The sequence below is a fragment of the Budorcas taxicolor genome, chromosome 11 (genome assembly GCF_023091745.1).
Source record: "Budorcas taxicolor isolate Tak-1 chromosome 11, Takin1.1, whole genome shotgun sequence".
Classification (NCBI taxonomy): Eukaryota; Metazoa; Chordata; class Mammalia; order Artiodactyla; family Bovidae; genus Budorcas; species Budorcas taxicolor.
The window spans coordinates 52,812,518-52,832,207 of record NC_068920.1 but is presented as its reverse complement, the minus strand read 5'-3'; the positions used below and the strand labels follow the sequence as shown (position 1 = coordinate 52,832,207).

General features: G+C 46.8%; 1 protein-coding gene across 1 annotated transcript in view; it reads right to left on the bottom strand.

Annotated features, from left to right (window-relative positions):
- LRRC1 (leucine rich repeat containing 1) overlaps positions 1–19,690 on the bottom strand; it is a 130,745-nt gene that overhangs the window by 39,393 nt on the left and 71,662 nt on the right. Inside the window, exons 3-4 of the mRNA XM_052649245.1 lie at positions 7,823–7,901; positions 4,030–4,119 (exon numbers count right to left, since the gene is read on the bottom strand). Of these exons, the coding sequence (XP_052505205.1) occupies positions 4,030–4,119; positions 7,823–7,901 (169 nt within the window). The remainder of the gene's footprint in view (positions 1–4,029; positions 4,120–7,822; positions 7,902–19,690) is intronic.

The window sequence follows — 19,690 nt, the reverse complement described above, 5'->3', positions numbered from 1 at the left end:
AGACTAATCAGAAACTGTATTTTTAACAAACAGGTTTTTAAACAGCCATTGATAGTCAGATAGTTTCCTGCTCCTTGTTAAATGCCCTTTCCTTTGAAGGGCCAGGTAATTATGTATGGGCCATCCCAGTAAAGGGTCAGCAAATCTGGGACACTTTTATTCTAGTGACAGAAAAATATATACTTTTGCCTGAAGTAGCTGCTATACCTCTTGGTGGCTTTAAAGATTTTCATGATCATTCCTCCTCTTGTTACAAAGTACTGCACAGATTGTACTGTTTGAGAGACTTGCTTCATCACAGGAAGCACACAATGGTTACCTGGCTCAGAGCCACGCCCTGCAGGACATGAGCCACCTGCGCCACGCTGGCTGCTGCTCATCGCCAACAGCTGATGCTGCAGACTGGCAAGAACCCAAACAGCGCACTCAGCAATTCCCACGGCAGCAGCTCAAGCTCCCGCGCACTGGGGGAAACTCGCGGGAGCCCCGCAGAAAGTTCTACATGAGAAAGACACGCAGCGAAACACCACCAGGTGAGCCAGCAGCTCAGCGTCCATGCTGGACAGCTCTGAGCGTGCGTCGATGACAGCGCATCTTTGCAAAGCGGTGACAAACGGTGAGGGTGTGGAAGAGGAGAGGCCACGGGGATCTGAGAAGCTGGCCTGGTGCCCATCAGGTACCCCTCTCCCCTGGCACAGATCTGGGGATGTTTCAGAATGCAATACAAAATTCAGTTGTTCAAAGTATATGACTACTTTTTCAAACAGCGACTAGCTTGTTAGCAGAAAAATTTTTACCAAGCTGTTTGGACCTGCCTCCTTAACAAATGGACTACTGGGTGCCACTAGGGGAACCGGAAACAGTCGCTGAGGCTCTCAGGGCCATGGTGGCAGCTGTCCCACAGTGACGGGGGGAGAGTTGGGAAAAAGCAGGTCTGGGACCAGAAGCGCCGGACTCCAGCACCAGCTCTGCCCTCAACACCCAAATGCCCTCCAAACTGCCTCTTGGCAAATCACACAGGAGGGAACAGGGTGCCCTCAGTTCCAAGGTCCAGCAAGCTGGGGCTCTCTCCCCCAGGGAGGACATGCCCACCCGGCCCTGAAGAAATCCACAGCTCTCTCAATTAAGGCCACCTGTCCAAGCCAGGCACTGAAAGGAGAAACCAGGTTCCCATAGTCAACAGAGGCTGAAAGGACCGACACTGAGGTGTTTGCCTCATCTGACCAAACCGGCAGGGTAACTCACGCCCGGCCCTCCACTTCAGCATCCACAGGGACAGCGGGGAGTATCCATCAGGCAAGTGGCCATTCAACGTCCTTTTCATGCTTTCTGCAGCACCTGCTATTTGTGCCCTGCTTACAATACCATCCTGACACTGAGAAGTTTTCTGGTTACTAAATATTTAGTTAAATGCTCCAAAGCAAACACGTGGGAATCCTTTGGGAAACTGCAGAGTCCCTCCCAATGAGGAAGCACTAAGTGGCTTCAGTCGTGTCCGATTCTTTGTGACCCTATGGACTGCGGCCCGACAGGCTCCTCTGTCCACGGGATTCTCCGAGCAAGAACACTGGAGTGGGTTGCCATGCCCTTCTCCAGGGGATCGTCCTGACCCAGGGATCGAACCCATGTCTCTTATGCCTCCTGCACTGGCAGGTAGGTTCTTTACCGCTAGCACCACCTGGGAAGCCCCCCAGTGAGGAACGTTGGTAACAAATGATGATTTAAGGTAGCGATGCTGCTGCTGCTGCTGCTAAGCTGTGTCGGTCGGTAGAGGATACACGTGCCAACAGGAGGTGCCCTGGACAGCCAGCATCTCGGCTGCGCCACGTGCCTTTCCAGCATGGTCCAGGACACCAGAGGGGCCAGGGCATCCTCCCTTTCTTTCTGCTTAGTGAAAACGGACACACAAACCCTAAGTCCAACAGGCAGAAACAACAGAGTCTCTGGCTAAGGTAACAACCACCACCAGGAATGTGAAACTCCCCATTTCCCATTAGTTTCACCATCTGAGCTAATAAGAATCAGTTGATTCACTTGTCTGCCCAGTATTCTTACTTTTTGGGTGATCAATCATCACAGGCTCAAAGTGGTACTAAGATTTTGGAAACAGTATATGAGAGGCTATAATATTAAGTTGATCAGGTCTAAACTCAAAACAAAAACATGCCCTTATTGTTGACAGAAACTGCAGATACACAAGAAATCCTACACACTGACAAAAACAAGCACAGGTATGAACAGAAAAGGTGGCATAAAAAATACTGTAAATTATCCTAAAAGGATTATTAAGTAGCATTTTCCATGAAAACAGTGCAGTGAGGTATGTGAGCAACACTCTGGTTATAAATAAGAACATGGTTTCTCTCAAAGCGTGAAACCTGTTTAAAAAGACACAAACAAGGGGATGGATGGAGCAGCCAGCAGGCCAGTGGGAGGCAGAGGAGAGTGAAGGAGGGGCTCAGAGAATTAGATTCCAGAGACCCTGAGGGCAGGAGGCGGGCAAGGTCAATATTTACATGGCTAGTGTATTAATTAGAAATACATGAAACCTGACAGAGCAGAAGTGCAGGGCATGATTATTGATCGAAAGTCGCTCAGTCGTGTCCGACTCTGCGACCCCAATGACTATACAGTCCATGGAATTCTCCAGGCCAGGACACTGGAGTAAGTAGCTGTTCCCTTCTCCAGGGGATCTTCCCGACCCAGGGATTGAACCAGGGTCTCCTACACTGCAGGCAAATTCTTTATCAACTGAGCTATCAGGGAAGCCCATCTTAGCATGTACTAAATCCAATGATTGCTGGAACACTTTTCAAATATGCATATTAACAAAAATACAACAACAACAAAAAGTTTCCACAAAAACATCATAATGACTGCTTTCTCCACCACAAAACACTGCAATTTCCCCCACAAAGGGTACCATGAACTTAGGGTGCTGGGACCTTCCTGTGTCTATCCTGTCCCAGAGCTAAAAGGGTGGAGTTCTTAATCATCACATATGCTGGCTCAGGGTCCAAACATCTGCATGAACCACAGAGAAACACGGGCCTGCAGGCAGAAACGGGGCAGCCAGCCGTCTCCCTCTAGCAAGGAGGGGACACGGTGGACTGCAGACACCCGGGAAGAAAAACCTTTGCAGAAGAGACCCAGTTACACTGCAGTTCCCAAAAAGCAATCTTCTATCTCAGAACTTAAGCAGGACAGGTAAGCATGAGAGAAATCGTTTACGACAGCAGGACACGCTGGTCCACCAGCGCTGGCCGGCCAGGGTGAGCTTTCGAGTGCTCAAGCATGAGCCACCAGCCTGCTTCAAGCCACCATCCATCCTGAAGGGATGGAGAAGACCTGCTAAGATAATTCCATCCATCAGTTCATCCGTGGGAATGTGCAAGAGAACAGATTCACCAGCATACAGTTCCTTCAAAGAATCCTACATTTCTTGCCACGGCCACGCTCCCCGACCTTGGGAACCAGCATGTGGACCAGGCCGGACCAGTTCCCTGCCCGCCCTGCTCCATCCCCTCCTGACACAGCCTCGCTGCGCCTCGCCCCTCCCCATTCCAAGCCTGCTCTCCAGACCCACTACCTTCGCTCCCTGTCCCCAGATCCAAGGTGCACAACCTGTCAGACAGAGCTGCTGTATAAGGCACATGATGTACGTTTTCAGTGAAATTACTAGGAGCAGTCATTCCTAACAGGATTTAATAACCACCTATATGACACACGCTACTTCGCTTCAATTAACTAGTTTAGAATCCATCCATTTACAGAGAAACACTCCAAACAAATTAGCTTATTCACCAGTAACAAGTGGCAGCATCCTCTTTAATTATTAAAATTCAGGGGCAACAGGATGCAAAACACACAGAAGCTGGTTGTAATCTTTCCTGAGGGGGAAACTGAAGACTGGGTAAACAGCTTTCTGAGTAGATGTAAAACAAGAGCCAAAAAAGGGAAGGAGGTGGAGTTGATATAAATGCCCATTCACCCTGATATAAGCAAACTTCACATAAAAACTTAACTTACTTGCCAATATTTTCAGGCAGAGACTGCAGTGAGATGTCATTTACAGAAAGACATGTCAAATTCTGTAATTCAGGAAAGCTTTCTGGCAATCTAAAAAAACAATAAAAAATGTTATAATTGATAAAGAGAATTGCATATATGGTGCATAGCGAACATAATTATAATGATTTCTTCTTCTATTTGCTGATTGAAATAACTTCCTAAAATTACATCATATGTGGCATGTTTGTCTTGTCTAAATATAAGGGAAAAAAAAGTAAGGACTTGGTATACCTGGCAGTACAGGGACATGATAAATACTTGTTGATAAAGTGATCCAGAAATAAAGAAGGAAGACATACCAATTTTAAGAATAAAGAAGAAAAAGTGTCGTAAGCCTACTGAGCACTCTATGAAAGAAAATGGTAAATACTTCCTACAGTTGGAAGTGCCTAAGAGTGAAAACACTTTATTGATTAGCAGAAAACAGAGAAATTTTAGCCCACAAGATTATCATAAAACATAAGACAGCTGCTTGATTTTTTTTCCCTGTAGCTTGTAATACCCAGAGCAAAGCTACAGATTACTTTCAATTAATCAGCTGACAGCCAATTGCTACTTTCTTAATATTTTTCTTTTGAGTTGATCAAAGATGCCAATCATGTGAGATGATTATATGTTTCACAATGTTCTACACAAAAAAGAAATTCTGCATACTTCTCTTAGACTCTACTGAACAGAGAAGATTCAAAATAAAATTATTATTTAAATACTTATAAAGAAAATTTACTTTCAATATTTCTATGGTTACCAGTATTTGGGGCTTAAAAAACACCAACTGAAGGCAAAAAGATCTCATTGCATCTAAAATGCTGAAGGTCTTTATACATAAATCTGCTAAGATGGAGAAGAGAACACATAATTCATTTTTTGCAGGGGGCAGTGAGGGCTTCTTGCCTTACTGATGGCCTCTAGATTAGAGTCTTTCATTTCTTTCCTCTTTCTAGGTTCCTTTTTTAAAAACCAAATCCTATGTTGTGTGACATTTAATACAGAGAATTCTATGAGAGTATTAATGAGGGCTTTCATAATCGATGAAATACATTCTCAGGTTTTTACAAAGTTGCAAACTCTTCCACTGTGGAAAATTCTTAAAGAGATGGGAATACCAGACCACCTGACCTGCCTCTTGAGAAATCTCTGTGCAGCTCAGGAAGCAACAGTTAGAACTGGACATGGAACAATGGACTGGTTCCAAATAGGAAAAGGAGTACATCAAGGCTGTATATTGTCACCCTGCTTATTTAACTTATACGCAGAGTACATCATGAGAAACGCTGGGCTGGAGGAAGCACAAGCTGGAATCAAGATTGCCGGGAGAAGTATCAATAACCTCAGATATGCAGATGACACCACCCTTATGGCAGAAAGTGAATAAGAACTAAAGAGCCTCTTTATGAAAGTGAAAGAGAAGAGTGAAAAAGCTGGTTTAAAACTCAACATTCAAATAACGAAGATCATGGCATCTGGTCCCATCACTTCATGGCAAATAGATGGGGAAACAATGGAAACAGTGACAGACTTTATTTTGGGGGGCTCCAAAATCACTGCAGATGGTGACTGCAGCCATAAAATTAGAAGATGCTTGCTCCTTGGAAGAAAAGCTATGACAAAGCTAGATGGTATATGAAAAAGCTGATACATTACTTTGCCCACAAAGGTTCATTTAGTCAAAGCTGTAATTTTTCCAGTAGTCATGTATGGATGTGAGAGTTGGACCATAAGGAAAGCTGAAAGCTGAAGAATTGATGCTTTTGAACTGTGGTGTTGGAAAAGACTCTTGAGAGTCCCTTGGACAGCAAGGAGATCAAACCAGTCCATCCTAAAGGAAATGAGTCCTGTATATTCATTGGAAGGACAGATGCTGAAGCTGAAACTCCAATACTTTGGCCACCTGATGCGAAGAACTGACTGATTAGAAAAGACCTTCATGCTGGGAAAGATTAAAGGCAGGTGAAGGGGACGACAGAGGATGAGATGGTTGGATGGTATCACTGACTTGATGGACATGAGTTTGAGTTGGTGATGGACAGGGGAAGCCTGGCATACTGCAGTCAATGGGGTTGCAAAGAGTCAGACACAACTGAGTGACTGAACAACAACAATAACCTCTTCTATAGAGTAATAAAGGTAAGTTTTTTTTTTATCTATAGTTCAAAAGATGCAACTTATCTCCAGAAACTATATATATATAATTATTTTAAAACTAGCTAAAATGATCTTAAATGTAAGGAAAATATATTTTTAAGTGGCTGGTTTGCTTTTTCACTGGCTGTTAACATTAAGAGCTAAGCTAGTGATGAGATGGGCTAGGCTGAGGAAGGCCAGACTTACGGTGGGGGAAAGAGGAAAGCTAGTCTGAGCTGTCGCTTGGCAGCTCCGTGATCCTAAATGGTTGTTCCATCTCTTGGAGCTTCAGCTGCTTCAGTAATAAAATCTGTAGGCCATGCTGAATAATTATTAAGGTCCCTTCAACTCACAGATTCTTAACTCATAATTCTTGAAAGAACACTCCTGCCACATTAAAATGGCTTTCCTTCAAGAAACCTGCCAAACAGGAGGCCAGGGTGAAAACTGAGTAGGCCTCATATGATGCAATGTGTTCTGATCCAGAGTTTTGGGATGACGGTAAAGTCACGTGTCGGCAGACATGAGGGGAAAAAACATAAGAAACAGAGAAGGGGATTAAGCACCTGGAGAGCTAACAAATCTCAGCTGCCTAACCCAGAAACTGCCTTCAGCACAAGCAGCTCAGCTTGGTTCCACAAACACTAGTTGAGGGTTCGCTCCTTTCCAGGAAGGACAGTAGGGCAGCAGATGCAAGCTAAGTGACAGAGGGACACAGTCCAGTCCAGGGGCCCGGCTCGGAGCGATCACTCACGTGCAGAGCTCCCGCGTTATGAGAGAAGTACACAGAGAGCATCACAGAGCCCAGAGGAGGGGCCGTGGGAGCCACCAGGAAAGGGACCTGCAGGAATGTGATGCGTGGGCTGCATCTGAAGGGCGAGTGAAGGGACTGGCACAGTCAAAACAGAGGGGAAGGGAAACTGAGGACCAGGCCAGAGAAGGCAACTGCGGGAAGCGAAGGCCGGCAGGCAGGCGGAGGTCAGACTCACAGCACGGTAGGAGCTCCCCACCTGACCTCACAGGGGTGGGAGCTACAGAAGTGTCTGAGAAAGAGGGACAACCACACGGACAAGGATGGTCAGGAAAGAGGATGAGATGTGACGACAGTGGTGACTCAGAAAGCAACCGGGCTGGAGCTTACTAGAACACTATTTTCCATGAAAATAAGCATTATTAGTAACATGAAACTGAAATTCAAAGGAGAAAAAAACAGAATTAAAGACATATTTACTTCTTAAAAATAAGCAGGTACAGGAAAACCAAAGTGAAATAGAGCATTCCCTATACCCAAGAAGCCCCAGCAATTTTGAGATAGATGACTCCCAAGTTTTAACTTAATCCCAATTTTCCTAGACACTTTAAAAACAAAAGGAACGGAAAGGAAAAGTACCTTTCTTTCTTCTGAGGTTGCTTAGAGTCTGGAGAAATCTTAGAAATGGGCCCACGTGGCCCAGGGATACCCCGGGATAGACTCCAGAGAGCTGTCCCCGCATTGCTATGTGGGCAGCAATTCAGTCACCCTGGTACCACAGGTGCCTGGAATCCACTGGTCAGTGGGCTCACAACTGAGCCAGGAGGCAAACGGTGCCTTTAGTACTATGGTCAGAAAAGCAATCAGAAAGGTTACCTAGTCAATGGGTTTCCACTGAAGTCAGCGATCTGTAGTGCTTTACAGAATGAGATGCTCTCTGGAATTTCAGGAATATCTGCAGAAGGAAAGAAAATGTCTATCATTGACCACCATTGTTAGCTGTTTCTATCATCCTCAACATGGACCAGCAAGTATCTGCACACTACTACCTCTGCTAAAATGTGGCGTGTATTTCCAAAGTACTTTTTCTACATTTATATTTGCTTTCCTGATACAAGATCTATTCTGAACAGAAGTATGTTCAAGCAAAACATTAAAAACAATCCCCTCCACCAAGTCCCATCACCTCATCAAAAGTCACTGTTGTCATTCCCACGAGGCTTTTCAAATCCCCCTAAGTGTTCATATGGTTTCATTAGTACAAAGTATTCTAAAGTACGCATTTTTAGAATTTGTTTATTTTTAACTGAAGGACAACTGTTTTACAATATTGTATTGGTTTCTGCCATACATCAACATGAATCAGCCATAGTATACACATGTCCCCTCCCTCTTGAATCTCCCCCCCATCTCCGACCCGTCTAGGTTGTCACAGAGCACCAGTCTGAGCTCACTGAGTCATACTGCAAATTTCCACCAGCTGTCTATCTTACACAGAATAATGTAATGTTCCCATGCTGCTCTCTCCATTCACCACCCCCGCTCTTGCTCCCACTGTGCCCACAATTCTGCTCTCTATGTCTGTGTCTATGTTACTGCCCCGCAAATGGGCTCATTGGTACCATCTGTCTAGATTCTGTATGTAGGAATCAACATGCGACATTTTTTTTCTAGGTTCTAGGTTCATCCGCTTCATTAGAACCAACTCAAATGCCCAACAATCCCACTACTGGGCATACACCCTGAGGAACATGATTGAAAAAGACACATGTATCTCAACGTTCATAGCAGCACTATTTACAGCAGCTAGGATATGGAAGCACCCTACATGTGCATCGACAGATGAGTGGATAAAGCAGCTGTGGTACATATACACAATGGAACGTTACTCAGCCATAAAGCATGCATTTTCAAACTACAGATTTTCTTCTGATTATGAGCATAATCTGGAAAATACAGAAAAGGCGGCGGGGGGCGGGGCGGGGGGGAACCACCAGCGTTCCCATCACACAGTGACGACGATTTGTTCCAATGTAGTTTTTATTTGTCACACATAGACCTGCAGAGACTAGGTTCATGCTTCACTTTGTTATTTTACAAACTTTCCCCCGTCATTATTTTTCCAAACAGTTCTCCATTCTTAGTGGCAGGAAAGTCCACTGCCTAGCTCTTCATACTCCATGCAGCCAATCCCCAATTGCTGGACATTTAGGTTGTTTCCAAGACCCTAAGGTGAAAATTATGTTTATGCTCACTCCTGGTCACTTCCTTAGGCTAGGCTCCCACAGAGTAATCACTGTGCCAAAGGCACTAACAAACTGCTAAACCGCTTACGAGGGGGCGAGGTATACACTTATGCTTCCGCTACCGATTCAATATCTTCCCCTCTTTTCCGTCTCCTACATTTTAAAACTGCCTGTGTTGTTAGTGAAATAGTCTGGTAACATTTTGTTTTCTATTCCTTTGATTACTAATGAGGCTGAATATTTTTCCCCATGTTTACCTGCCACTAAATGCTGCAGTTCTTGAAATGACCAAAATTGCTATTTCAAGTTCCTCTTGTTTAAACCCTGAGATAACAGCTTTCAGGGCTGGAAAAGGTTAGTTTCTAGTATTTAATTTCAAGAATACATTATTTTGGACATACTAACATTAAGAAGTGATTCCCAGGTGGCTCAGTGGTAAAGAATCTACCTGCCGATGCAGGAGACACAGGAGACGCAGGTTCAATCCCTGGGTCGGAAAGATCCCCTGAGGAGGAAATGGCAACCCACTCCAGTATTCTGCCAGGAAAATTTCATGAGCAGAGGAGCCTAGCGAGCTACAGTCTGTGAGGTCACAAAGGCCGCCACGACTGAGCTCGCAACATTAAGAAGGGCTGAAATAGAAGAGCTTCTCCTGGTCCCGTGCTGTTTCTTCCAGCAACTCGACAAAGGCAAGCAGAGCCTAAACATACCTGATATTTCTAAACTGGGGGTAAAGAGAGACAGAAGGAGTCAGGGGAAGATGGACGCCCTGCACCAAAGCTGCACAGTCATCAGAAGCTACATACAAGCTCTCAGTACAAATTTTAAAGCTGCAAATATTTAAATCTGTGGTGACGTTTGCCTCACACAAGTCTCTGCCTTGTCGTATAAGTTAGTAAAGAACACACATTTCAATTTAAAAAATTGGTCGTATAAGGTAGTAAAGAACACACATTATTTATGGTTCTAGTTCATAAATACGATAGCAGTATACACACACAGACACACACACACATATATATACACATACATACACACATATACAGATATATATTAACACATATATGAGCACATACATACACACATATACAAGATGTATATATGTATATATATGGTTTGTCCTCAGTTGAGTCTGGAATGAATTTTTAAAACACACAAACATTTGTAGGCCCTGAGGCACATATACAGTGAAGACCTTTTATACATATTACCTTATGTAAAGTAAAGTGGAAGTTGCTCAGTCGTGTCCGACTCTTTGCAAAGCCATGAACTGTAGCCCACCAGGCTCCTCTGTCCATGAGATTCTCCAGGCAAAAATACTGGAGTGGGTTGCCATTTCCTTCTCCAGGGGATTCTTCCAGACCCAGGGATCAAACCCGGTTCTCCTGCACTGCAGGTAGATTCTTTACCATCTGAGCCACCACGGAAGCCCATTATCTTATGCAACTGCAAGATAAATGACTGTAACTTCCATTACCCAAAGTGGGCACTAAGGCTCAGAGATGACGAACCCGCCCCGGCCCCCCCCCCCCACCCACCGCCAATGTCAGCAGTCACTTTACTGAGGGCTGAGGTCATGGTGCTGCTGGGCATAAGAATGAACAAACTAGTGACCATAACAGAAAAGAGGCGGACTCAGGGATATAGAGGTCAAGCTGGAGGTCACCACTAGGGAGGGGTTGTGGGGGAGGAGAGCAAGAGGTACAAACTACTGGGTATAAAAAGCTACAAGGAGATGTTGTACAATACGGGGAGCACAGGCAATATTTTATAGTAACTATAAATGGAGTGGGCTTCCCTGGTGGCTCAGAGGTTAAAGCGTCTGCCTCCAATGCAGGAGACTTGGGTTCAATCCCTGGGTCGGGAAGATCCCCTGGAGAAGGAAATGGTAACCCACTCCAGTATTCTTGCCCAGAGAATCCCATGGACGGAGAAGCCTGGTAAGCTGCAGTCCACGGAGTCGCAAAGAGTCGGACACGACTGAGTGACTTCACTCACTCTTCACTCTTATAAATGGAGTATAAGCCTTAAAAACTGAATCACTGTAGTGCATACCTATAACTTATATCATACGGTATATCAACTATACTTCAATTTTTTAAAAAAAGAAAAGACCAGAACACAAAAGACAGACGAAGGCAGGAACCCCCCTCTGTTACAGGAGCAGCACGGCTATTCAGGCAGGCAAGGCCACCCAGGGGACAGTGCCGGCTGGTCTGCACCCCTGACTGCACCTCCTCAGCCACCACGGCGGGTCCTGCTGAGCAGGTTTTTCTAAGGCTGAGAATAGAGGTGCAAGGGCTGCACCTGCCACCTCACAAGTGCTCAGGAAGGAGGTCAAGCTGACACCCACATGTACGTCATATGGCAGCTTTCCGAGGAAAAGATCAAGGAAACAGAGAGTGAAGGCTTGTTACTGGGTGGAAATCTTTTAACACTTCAAAGAGCATCAGAAGCATCCCTGAAGCTCAGGATGATGGGTTTACCAAGGAACACATGAGCAGTGGCTGCCAGAAACTCTGGTCAGGGCTGGTCTGGAGTCAGCAACTCTGAAGGTAGAAACAGTAACTGTGGGAGAAAACAGATGGGCTCAGTCCAGACGGAGGTGGGCGAGGTCCGCCTCGCAGGAAGGCACTCCCTCCCTGGGCAAACCTACTCACACACAAAACCAGCAAATGGAACACAGGTCTCAACTCCAAAGACTGTTTCTTTCTACCTTATGTGTGTTCCTAACTTGAAAGAAAAAAAGGCATTTGCCTGTAAAAATAAGAGCCTTACACAAGGAAAGCAAGACAGTGGTTTGAAGAGTCCTGATTACTGGTTTGCTTTAAGTTACTAAAAATATCAGAACAGAAAGCTGAAGATGGGGAACAGCCACTCCTCCTTAAATACCCAGCTAAAATGCCACACCCTCAAGGACACCTCCCCTTTGGTCCCAAGATTAGGTTGCATTCCCCTGCTCTCAGCTTCCTTAGGCTTCAGCTTCCTGAAATCTGTTACAGTTGTAATTAAATAATTATTTGGTGATGGTTGGATCACAATAAACTATGGAAAATTCTGAAAGAGATGGGAATACCAGACCACCTGACCTGCCTCTTGAGAAATCTGTATGCAGGTCAGGAAGCAACAGTTAGAACTGGACATGGAACAACAGACTGGTTCCAAATAGGAAAAGGAGTACGTCAAGGCTGTATATTGTCACCCTGCTTATTTAACTTATATGCAGAGTACATCATGAGAAACGCTGGGCTGGAAGAAGCACAAGCTGTAATCAAGATTGCCAGGAGAAATATCAATCACCTCAGATGTGCAGATGACATCACCCTTAGGGCAGAAAGTGAAGAGGAACTAAAAAGCATTTGATGAAAGTGAAAGAGGAAAGTGAAAAAGTTGGCTTAAAGCTCAACATTCAGAAAACGAAGATCATGGCACCTGGTCCAATCACTTCATGGGAAATAGATGGGGAAACAGTGGAAACAGTGTCAGACTTTATCTTTTCGGGCTCCAAAATCACTGCAGATGGTGACTGCAGCCATGAAATTAAAAGACGCTTACTCCTTGGAAGAAAAGTTATGACCAACCTAGATAGCATATTCAAAAGCAGAGACATTACTTTGCCAACTAAGGTCTGTCTAGTCAAGGCTATGGTTTTTCCTGTGGTCATGTATGGATGTGAGAGTTGGACTATGAAGAAAGCTGAGCACCGAAGAATTGATGCTTTTGAGCTGCGGTGTTGGAGAAGACTCTTGAGAGTCCCTTGGACTGCAAGGAGATCCAACCAGTCCATTCTAAAGGACATCAGCCCTGGGTGTTCTTTGGAAGGACTGATGCTAAAGCTGAAACTCCAGTACTTTGGCCACCTCATCCGAAGAGTTGACTCACTGGAAAAGACTCTGATGCTGGGAGGGATTGGGGGCAGGAGGAGAAGGGGACAACAGAGGATGAGATGGCTGGATGGCATCACCAACTCGATGGACGTGAGTTTGAGTGAACTCCGGGAGATGGTGATGGACAGGGAGGCCTGGCGTGCTGTGATTCATGGGGTCACAAAGAGTCGGACACGACTGAGCGACTGAACTGAACAACTGTTTACATTGTACTAGGTATTAGAAGTGATCTGGAGATTAAAGTGTATGGGAGGATACACAAGATTCCATGCAAACACTGTGCCGTCTTATATAAGAGGTTCCAGCATCCCAGATGCTGAGGGATGCCTATTTAAGTTCAAGCAGCCCGCAGTGCTGAATGAATGAAGGAGTAAATGAGAAACTCACATTGCTAAGCCTCTGCAAAGACAGCTGCTCTCTCACCTGAGTCAGGAAATACCCCCCAGTCTGTTTTTACCAGTAAGAAAACTGTTCGGTCCTAGGCCCCTTATAAGAGAGAGCATAAAGCTTGCAGGTTATTCCCAGCTGAAATCCCCTTTAGCTATCTTCCCAGTGTTTTGCTCTGGATAAATGTTAGTTTTAAGACTAAACATATGAAAAAAAAAATACAGATAAAAAACCACTTCTCAGTGAGGTCAAGGCTGAACACAAACCTCATTTAAAACCTGAGGGTGTGGGGGAGGGGAGTTTCAGTCCCCTCCCCCACACCCTCTCTCCCTGCCAGGCACACGCAGTCTCCAAATCCTTCTGTCATTCTCTACTATTTTCCCCGCCCATCTTTCCTATTCACTCACATTATCATCAGTCCAGTTCAGGCTTCAGTCCTCTAGAAGACTACACTATTCTCTTTTAGTTATTTTGCACTGGAGTACAGTTAACAATGTTGTGTTCGTTCCAGGTGTCCAGTAAAGTAGTTCAGTTTTACATATACGTGTATCCATTCTTTCTTGCATATAGGTTATCACAGAATATTGAGCAGAGTTCCCTGTGCTACACAGGGATTATCTATTCTATGTATTACACTATCCTGCTAAACAGTCTCTCTAGGAATCCAATTAGTCATCCATCAAATCCAAACAGTCACAAGACCGATTTGCACATTTTCCACACTTCCAGGTCTGTGGCGCCTGACAAACTACTTAACCTGCCTGGGCCTTGATTTCCTCATCTGTAAAATGGCTCATCAACAGATATTTTCAAATAATACCAGCATATCATACCTTAACTGTTGCAGAAGTTCAGAGAAAGGATACAATGAGACAAAGCAGACAAGCTTTGAAATAAATAAATAAGAGGAAGAGAGAAGCACAGGCAGAAACGTGATCCTGAATGCTGAGCGGGGACAGGTTCGGCCCTGGGCACAGCTGCCTGAACTCAGGGCATCAGTGCAGGAGTGTCTGCAGAGAAGGCCAGAGAGACCTCTTGACAGAAGACTCCCAAGACTAGGCTGAGTGTTTGCAGTTAACTTGCCCGACACGGAGTTTACTCCTCTAAAAAAGGGATAATCACAGCTGCAGCGTAGGGCTGTCAAAGGATAAAGGAGAAGCACACAAACCACAGGGCACAATCTCCTGGCCTCTTGTTTTATACTGGATGGCAGTCAGTAGAGAGGACCACTGTTTTCCATTCAAGGCTGAGCATCTTTTTAAAATTGAAATGTAGTTAATTTATAGTGTTGTGTTAATTTCTGCTATACAGCAAAGAGATTCATATATATATATCTGATATAGATATGTACACCCACACACCCACACACACACCCACCCTTGTTCTTTTTCGGTCATGCTGCCTGGGATAGAGATCCTAGTTCCCGGACCAGGGAGTGAACCCTCAATCCCTGAAGTGGAGGCCTGGACTCTTAACCACTAGACTGCCAGGGAAGTCCCCTATACATTCTTTGTTTTAAGTCTTCTTTCCCATGATGTTTTATCACAGGATATTGAATATACTTCCCTGTGCCCTACAGTAGGACCCATTGCTTATTTATACATAAACGTTTACACCTGCTAACCCCAAACCCCAACTCCACCCTCCTCAGCTCCCCCTCAGCAGCCACACGTCCGCCCTTCGCGGCTGCGAGTCTGTGTCTGTTCCCTTACCAGCCACACGTCCGCTCGTCGCGTCTGCGAGTCTGTGTCTGTCCCTCAGCAGCTACACATCCGCCCTTCGCGTCTGCGAGTCTGTGTCTGTTCCCTTACCAGCCACACGTCCGCTCGTCGCGGCTGCGAGTCTGTGTCTGTCCCTCAGCAGCTACACGTCCGCCCTTTGCGGCTGCGAGTCTGTGTCTGCCCGCTCGGCAGCCACACGGCCGCTCTTCGCGGGTGCGAGTCTGTGTCTGTTTCGCAGCCGGGTTCCCTCGTGTCATGCTTGGGAGCCCGCATGTAAGTGACGGCACGTGGTAACCGTCTTTCCCCTCCTGACTTGGTATGATCAACTCTAAGTCCATTCATGTTGTTGTGAATGAGGGTCGGATAATGTGAAGAAGAGCAGTGTGATTAACAGAAATGAGAGGACTGAGAGCTTCTGCTGCTGTTTTAACTGAGAAGCAATAGTGATTAAACCCTGAATGAATATTTATTAACATACAAGTATGAGAAATAACTCATGAGGTTTTCATCTCATTAAAGAAGGTGCCCCCAAACTCCTAACTGCCAACATTCAGCTTACTTCAAGCTTCTATACAGATTTTTTAAGAGGTTAAAAAAAAAACAAATTTAGTCACATTTTTCATGAATTCAAACGGGCTTTATCTCATGTATGTCCAAGAATAAAAGCATAAAATTTGATATTTATAAAATGTCTGAGAATGATAGTAAAATTAAGCAATCTCTTCCCTACAACTTTCTTAAGATAACCTTCAATCTGGACCCACTCTAAGCTTTCCTCGTTTCTGAATCAGAACTGCTTTGAGTTTACTTAAAAAGTAAAAATACCAAATCTGCTGTTTACCAATATAACCATTACTATCACCTGTATCCAGGAGACATATAATCAGCCCTAAACTCTGCAGTGCCAAAAATCTTCATCTTCACCACCACCAAGCGGACACCACCCTGGCATCAAGAACCCAAGGGCTTCTGAGAGAGAACACACTTCTCGCCGCAGATTCTGTCATTTAGAAAGTGATCCAGAAGGACAGGGCTGCCCTTCCTGGCACTCCTTTTCTCAGCAACCACTTTTAACACCTCAGGATGCGGTTCCACCTTCCGCAGCCCCCTAACCTACAAAAGGAATACAGAGGCTTAGTCTGCATCCCTTGACAAGGGATTGGACGCCCAGGAGCGTGAAGGTGGACCAGCACCTCTCCTGAAAAGCTATCACCATCGCAGGGCCCGCCGTGTGATGGACACAGGCTGGACTGTGTGACCTCGTGGTTCCTTCAACGTCTGTGTGAGTACAGAACCTTCCAGAGCCTTTCCTTTCGTGGAGAACTGCATGCAGACAGCCTGCCCAGTCTGTGACCACAGTCCCTGTGCACAGAAGCCTAAGTTCTTTTTGAATAAATGGCATTTCTCACTGGTTCTATATAAAGAGCATCTCTTCTCCTGGGTTCAAGACCTGTATGATGTCTGCAGTTATAGTACTAGGCTCTCTCCACTGAGAAGACTGTGACATTTGAAGCAAAAAGAAAGCCTTACATATGTGGTAGCTGTTCCCTAGTGGCTCAGCTGGTAAAGAATCTGCCTGCAGTGCCAGAGACCCAGGTTAGATCCCTGGGTCAGGAAGATCCCCTGGAGAAGGGAATGATAACCCACTCCAGCATTCTTGCCTGGAGAATTCCATGGACAGAGGAGCCTGGCAGGCTACAGTCCATGGGGTCACAAAGAGCTGGACACAACTGAGCGACTAATACCTTCACACTTTTCTCTAAGAGTATCTAACCCGTGTTAATTGATTAAAAATTGGAAGGAGAGCATTTAAAGGAGAACTGAAAGGCTTAAAGAAAGCAAATTATGATCAACATCACATAATTTGGTAAAACTGAAAGGAATAACATTTTAAAACTCTAAAGACACAGTCCGTGGAAGGCTGGTAAGTTGAAGATTTATTACTGGACATGGAGCAAGAGCCGTGTCAGTCGCCGTCTGCACGGACGGCATTGGCTCCGCTGTCCCGCGGGCAGGCCATATCCAGCGCAGACGACTTCTCTCCCGGGACCCCTCACCTGAGTGCCAGGGCAGCCCAGTCTCCTTCCCACTGAGCCACAAGGGAGGCAGGCTTACTGAAGGTCAGGCACGATTCCAAGCACTCTGCATAAATGAACCGGTTTAAATCCTCACAACAGCTCCAAGAAGTGACCCCCACCCCCGCTCCCTGGGGAAGGAAGCTCGTCAGCAGGACTGCAGGGAGGAAAACCCAGGCCATCTCACCCCACTTTCCCCGGAGCCTGAGCTCTGGACCATAAAGTCATCCCGACTCTGAAAGAAACCTGTGAGGTCAAGAGAAACCATCCACCTCCACCCGAAGGCCCGACCCGACAGCCCCCAGCGTGTGCCCCTCAGGGAGGCAAGGCCACCACTGTATGGGGACCCCCGTCCCCCCGTCTCCAGCAGATGCAAGCGAGGGAGCCTGCGGGGAGGGCTCCAGCCCACGGACCTCTGAGGGCAGCTTTGAACGTTCTTTTTTTTCCACCTAATTCCTCTGATTAAACGAAACCAAGCTAATAATTCATTTTCAAGAGAACATCACAAAAATATCAAAGTAACAAAGGAAAAAGTTCAAAACTCAATTCTCTGCTTTGGCTAATCTTTACCAACTTTTGATTCTGATGAAGCTTTGAAATTAAGTATGGTATTTGCCTAAGTACAAAATATTAAGCTATTTCGTCCTTGTTTCTTGCTTAAGGTAGCTCCTATGAGGGCACTATTGACAAAAAGGCACCAGAGCGTCATCAAATTCCAGGTATATTGTCCCCAAACCCCCTCAAATAGATGAGGCCTCCCACCATGCCCTGTGCTCAGAAGTGAGTATCTGTTAACACTGAAATGTTCCCAGCCCCTGCCTTCCCCACCGGGGGTGCTCTGCTGGCTCAGGGACCATGCATGTTCCTTCCGGCCACGCCATGTGACTTCTGGGATCTTAGGTCCCCGACCGGGGATTGAACCTGGGCTCCCGGCAGTGACAGTACCAGGTCCTAACCACTGGACAGCCAGGGAAGTCCCCAGGACCAGGCCTATCTTGTCACCAGCGTCTCCGTAGCATGACCGCGTGGGCCCGGAGCCAGTGTGCAGCGCTACTGACTGACCCCTGCATTGGGCCTGGGGTCGGGGGACACCTGCACTGCCCAGGACCTCGGCCCCTCCCAAGGTCATCCTCTGCCTCATCCAGCAGTGCAGAGACTGAGAGGGTCGATGGGTTGGTGGATGGGGCAATGCAGCAAAGCAGACAAACGTGAAGGACTGGGGAGGGGCGCCCCCCAAGGCGCACAGGTTTCATCACCTTTTCTATCAACCGGGCAAGTGCTGCACCTCCTCTCACCCTGACGCACTCAGATCAGAGGGGAAGCCCTCATCAACACCTCCATCGGCACGGGGTATACCTGAGCATCGTCATCAGTATCCCACTTGAGAGAAGCATGCCGCTGAATGAACCAGCAGGAGTTGAGGTCAGAACCTGATGCTTAACCACGTCAGAGGCAAACAAAAAAGAAGACAGCACAAGCAAATGGCGCCGGGGCAACAGGAGGCACCCCTGAACCGCCCTCAGAGATCCGGGGGCAGGGATGACCCAGTGGCAGCCGATCCACTTCAGAGGCACACGGGTACCAGACTCTAACCGCCCCTGAACCAGCAGCGACACTCAACAGAACACCCCGAGACTTGTCCTGGGAAGAAAGGTGCACCAGGGCCCACTGGCCAATGTGACCCCCCAACACACACACACACACACACACACACACTTCAACCACACACACACACCTATACTTCTTAGAGGAAGGTGTGAAGCCACTCTCTACTCTCTGGTGCTCAGAGCAGCCCCTTTAAAATGGGTCACAGGGCAGAGGGCTGTCACCAACCCCCCAGGACATGAGCAGCAGGTTCAGGCACCAAGAGAGCAGCAGGGGACAGGTAGGCTGGGCGCAGGAAGCGACAGGTCCGGGTTGAAAGAGGAGCTCCTTGGTCCTCCCACGCCACTCGCCCATGTGGCCCCAGGCAAGAAGAGCTGCCTCCACGCATGGTCTGAACCCAACAGCAAACACCGGGATGGACGGCCCTCAGTGCAAGCAGATGCAGGAGCGGGCCTGGAGGCCCAGGATAAACAGCCGAGGTCCTGCGCCCATGAGCAGAGCCTAGAAACCTGGGTCCCGGCCTCACACATGGCAGTGGAGCCAGACCCCAGGCTCCATGTGCTGGAGAAACAGACGCTGCAGGAAACGTCCTGGGGGACCCAGTTGGGCTCCGAGAGCCCCCGGGCAGTCATTTCACCCACAGTCAGAGGGGGTGACATCGTGCTGAGGTGGCCAGGGGCCCCAACAGGCAGCTGTGGGGGCAGAGTGAAAGGTCGAGGAGCAAAGGGTCCCCAAGAGGGTGTGTCGGCGGGGTGGCCAGCAGGTCAGGGGAGCACGTGCTGCCCACAGGGATCCGCAGGCACCATCCAGGGGCCACCAACAT